Source organism: Galeopterus variegatus, unplaced genomic scaffold, assembly GCF_000696425.1.
Source record: "Galeopterus variegatus unplaced genomic scaffold, G_variegatus-3.0.2 Scaffold2037, whole genome shotgun sequence".
In the NCBI taxonomy this organism is placed as follows: Eukaryota; Metazoa; Chordata; class Mammalia; order Dermoptera; family Cynocephalidae; genus Galeopterus; species Galeopterus variegatus.
The window spans coordinates 252109-256743 of record NW_007728148.1 but is presented as its reverse complement, the minus strand read 5'-3'; the positions used below and the strand labels follow the sequence as shown (position 1 = coordinate 256743).

The 4635-nt window shown below is 54.9% G+C and overlaps 1 protein-coding gene across 1 annotated transcript in view; it reads left to right on the top strand.

The window, feature by feature from the left end:
- The first annotated feature begins 1154 nt into the window (after window positions 1-1154).
- HOMER3 (homer homolog 3 (Drosophila)) overlaps window positions 1155-4635 on the top strand; it is a 6411-nt gene continuing 2930 nt past the window's right edge. The window contains exons 1-5 of the mRNA XM_008580161.1: window positions 1155-1381; window positions 1474-1630; window positions 1863-1994; window positions 3575-3682; window positions 4570-4635. The exon at window positions 4570-4635 is cut by the window's right edge and continues 13 nt beyond it. Of these exons, the coding sequence (XP_008578383.1) occupies window positions 1368-1381; window positions 1474-1630; window positions 1863-1994; window positions 3575-3682; window positions 4570-4635 (477 nt within the window). The 5' untranslated portion in view covers window positions 1155-1367. The remainder of the gene's footprint in view (window positions 1382-1473; window positions 1631-1862; window positions 1995-3574; window positions 3683-4569) is intronic.

Here is a 4635-nt window from a genome sequence, read left to right as displayed (position 1 = left end):
GAAGTCGGGGAGCACAAGGGGCGTCTTCCTGACACGGGTGGGGACTGGATTCTGAATGAATACGAGCCCCTTCCCGTCGGGGACAATGGGATGGGGCCTCACCGCCCCCCACCCCATCAGGGATCCCGGGCACCGGGCGGTGTCGGACTCCCCCCCGCCCTCGCCCCAGGGAGCTCCGAAGCCGGAGGCGCCCGGAGCGCATGACTCGTTGGTGAGTAACTTTCCCCAAAGGCCGAAAGAGTCGCGGCAGGATCTACTGTGCCGGAAGGGCCTGGGTTCCGGGGACCCCGGCGCCCCCAGCCTAGGTGAGGCCCAGGACCCGCCCCCAATCTGGGTCAGAACTGCCTCCCCTCCCCCACCCAGGGGCTCCAGTTTCAGACCCTGTGACCAGGACAGCAGCTGCCCAGGACAAAATGGGGGGGCATCCCCCACTCTGACCACGGAGGCCGCTGGGCCAGGGCCTCCCCTTCCCCTTCTCTCTTTCCTCTCCTCCAAGCCCCTCCTGGGTCCCCTGCATACCCCCTGATGCAGGTTTGGGGACACGGGGAGGATCAGGAAGTTTCCTCCCAGGGGGTTCCTGGCTTCCTGGGGTGGCGGCTGCAGGAAGGTGCAGGGAGGTTGGGGAGTCCCTGTCTCCCACTCCTGGATCCTGCCCTGCCCCCCACAGTGTTCTGATTGAATGGCTGGTGCCTGACCTAGGAGGGCACCGGGATGGGCTGTTCGGCTACATCCTGTCTTTTTAAATAGGCTGGGGGCTACCTGGGGATGTGGACTCTGACTGCAAGGTGTGCCTCAGGCTCAGCTGGGATCTGAGGGGTCCCTCTGTGGGTCTCGTGGGGAACTGGTCTCCCAGTAGGCACCTGGCAGTGCCCCACTTTCTGATGGGAGGCCATAGTTTGGGGAATGATGGGTGAATGTACTGGAAAGTACTGAGCAGAATGGGCCTTGCCTCCAGGCCCAGCCCCAAGATTGAGGGGCTGCACTGGGGATCCACTAACCAGGAAGATGGGAGATTCACCTCGGGGTGTCAGGGGCCACCTGCTTCCTCTCAGAGAGCCATCTCCTGCCCAGGGTGTGGTGGGGGCTTCCCCCAGACAGCAAAAGATGGGCTCCTCTTGCTCTGAGGGATCTACACTGCTTTTCTTGCCTTTTTTATTTTTTATTTTTGCAGCAATCATGGCCTGATAACTCTTGCCTTTTTGACTGAAATTCTGTGAACAGTACACCCTGCGGTGGGTCCTGAGATTGGACCTGCTTGGCTTCCCTTAGCCTGAAGGGCACTCACAGGCACCCTCTTTTCCCAGAGACCAAACCAGAAGCTCCTGTCACCCCTCTGGTTGCCCCTTAGAGCCCTCCCAGCCTGACCAATGTCCACAGCCAGGTGAGTTCCACCTCCCTCCACCTTCAGCCTGGCATGGAGCACCCCACCCCAGGGAGCACCTGGTACCCACTGAGTGCCCTCTCCCCACGCAGAGAGCAGCCCATCTTCAGCACACGGGCCCACGTGTTCCAGATTGACCCGGCCACCAAGCGGAACTGGATCCCTGCGGGCAAGCATGCGCTCACCGTCTCTTATTTCTACGATGCCACCCGCAATGTCTACCGGATCATCAGCATTGGGGGCGCCAAGGTCCGGGCAGGGCCTGGGTTGGGGTGGTAGGTGCCAGGAGTCCTAGCACAGGCCATGGTCTGGCTACTGCCTTGGTGTGTGTACCAGGGGACAGGAAACCCTGAACCTTTCTGGGCCTCCTAAAATAAATGCATCAGAGCAAGACCACTGAGACCCTAATACAAGGTGATACATGCAGGTTTCATGTTTGTTATCAATCCCATCAGCCTTCAACTTTGCTCCCACTCCTCAGGCCATCATCAACAGTACTGTCACCCCCAACATGACCTTCACTAAAACCTCTCAGAAGTTTGGGCAGTGGGCGGACAGTCGTGCCAACACCGTCTATGGCCTTGGCTTTGCCTCTGAGCAGCATCTGACCCAGGTGGGCCTGCAGGGGATAGGGGTGGGGCGGAGGGGAGGGACAGGGCCGGGCTGAGGTCTTCTCCTGGGTGCACGGTGGGGAGGACCTTAGGCAGATCCTGGGCCTCCGTCTCCACTGCAGAATGGGTACTCAGAATGAGACCAGCCAGAAATCCCTTCCAGGTTCCCTGGTTTGAGTCACAGCTCCGCTGGCCACTTGCTCCAATTTTGGACACACCCTGCTCCTCTCTAGGGCATCAAATGGGTGCCTGGGCTGGGCCAGGCACTTCCCCACACAGCCCAGCAGTCTCTCTCCACCCTGTGCAGTCTCTAGACTTCGATGTCGTCTGTAGCCTGTGTTTCCTGTGATGATAAATGCTTTCTCTGTCTTGCTGAGGTCATGTAGATTTTCTCCTCTATTTTCTTCCGGAGGCTTTATAATTTTCCTTTCAAATTTACGTCTTGAATTAATTTCTGTGTATAGTACAAGGTATGGTCAAGGTTCATTTTTTTTTTTCCCACATGAGTATTCAGTTGCTTTTGGGCTTTTTGAAAAGACTATCCTCCCCCTGCTGAATTACACCAATGCCTTTGCATAAAACAAGTGGCTTTTTGGCTGTTAATATTTTCTTTAAAAAAATTAGTTTTAAACTAAGGACATATATTTTTAAATTAAAAAAAAAAGTATCCTACCCTTACTGGAAGACTGGTATTGCTTGCTATAGATAGGTGGTAAATATAAACATCTAGCATGATGAAAACAAGAGCAGGGTGATTCCTTTCTCACTGACTACAAATGCCTCTCAGAGGCTCAGAGCCCAAGACCCACTCTCTGTTATATAGGGATATTAACAGGCGTTAAAGACAGATTAGCACCAACCTGAAGCTCTCCTTGTTGAAATAAGCCTGATACAGACGAAAAATTAATCCCTTTTCTGAGGTAGCTCAATGTATTTAATGCCACCTCTCTGAACATCCTGCCCGCCTGCTGTGATACCCACTCTGCTCACTGGGAATGTCCTTTCCCAAACCTTCTCCCCTGTCTTCCAGTTTGTGAGATAGGGAGATGGGCACTGCTTATGGTTGCTTCCAAAGTGACTGTATCAGTCTGGTTTCCCACTTATGGCAGAATACCTGAAACTGGGTAATTTATAAAGAAAAGAAATTCATTTCTTACAGCTTTGGAGGCTGGGAAGTCCAAGGTCAAAGGGGTGCATCTTTGAGGGCCGTCTTCCTGGTGGGGACTCTCTGTGGAGTCCGAGGCAGCCCAGGACATCATATGGCAAGAGAGCAGGAGTGTACTCACATGCTCTCCTTATAAATCAACTGGTCAACTCCCATTATAACCCATTAGTCTTTGAATGGCTGAATCCATTCATGAGGGCAGGATCTTTATGATCCAATCACTCTTAAAGGCCTGACCTTTCAAATGCCACAGTTAGATTTCCCACCCTCTTAATACTGCTACAATGGGGATTAAGTTTCAACATGAGATTTGTCACATAGCAGTGATGGAGCTGGTGCCGGGTGAGGGTGACTTGGCGGAAGGGGGAGAAAGGGCTGGTGGTTTGTTGACTGTTTCTGTCCTCCCTCCTCCCCCAGTTTGCTGAGAAGTTCCAGGAAGTGAAGGAAGCAGCAAGGCTGGCTCGGGAGAAATCTCAGGATGGCGGGGAGCTCACCAGTCCAGCCCTGGGGCTCGCTTCCCACCAGGTCAGCATCCCCTGCCCTTCCCCCTGTGCCCACCTGGGCATCCCTGAGTCAGCCAGTCACTCAACTGATATTGGGGGATCTGGGTTCTGTGCTGATACCCAGGACCAAATGCTCACAGATGATGTACAATTAGACCCATGGCAGAGACCACGGAGGAGGGATGTGGGTGCGTTGGAAGCGTGTCATAGAGGATCTGGCTTAGCCCAGGGTCAGGGAGGGCACACTGTAGATGCCAGTGACAAAACCAGCTCAGATGGCAGAACTGAAGACTGGATGTTGAAATGGCTAAGAGGGGGGCAGAGCCTTGGACTGTCCCTGGGTGTTTTCCCCATTAATTTATCCAGCATCATTCATTGAGCACCTGCTGTATGCCAGGTCCAGGGCTGGGCACAAGGGCTACAGAGATGAGAAAGCAGGCTGGCCTCTGCCCCCTGGCCCGGGGTCCAGGCAGTGAGGTGGATCATAAATCACGAATTCAGCCTGGTAAGGGCTTCCTGCAGGAATCTAAATGAGATGTTGAAATTTGCTTTGAGGAAACAGCGCTGAGCTTTCAGACTGTTCCCTCCCCCCACCCCTTGCAGATTTCGAGTATCTGTGGGTGTAGACTAACTTGCATCGGATTTGCTCCTGGGGGGTTGGTAAAAGCTATGGCAGTCAAGGTGGGGGGAACTCCGGCCCAGAGGCCAAGGGGAGCCATGGAGGGTGGGTGAGGCAGGGAGGGGATCCCAGTGCTGGGAAGGACCTGCTGGGTCCGTAGGTCAATTGGGACCTCCTGACCTCTGTCGCCACCCCAGTGACATCAGCTCTGACTCCCAACCATGATCTTCTAACCCGTCCTTGACTTAAACCACCGCTCACCGTGACCCCGCCCTGGCCCCCCCTTGCAGGTGCCCCCGAGCCCCCTCGTCAGCGCCAACGGCCCGGGCGAGGAGAAGCTGTTCCGAAGCCAGAGC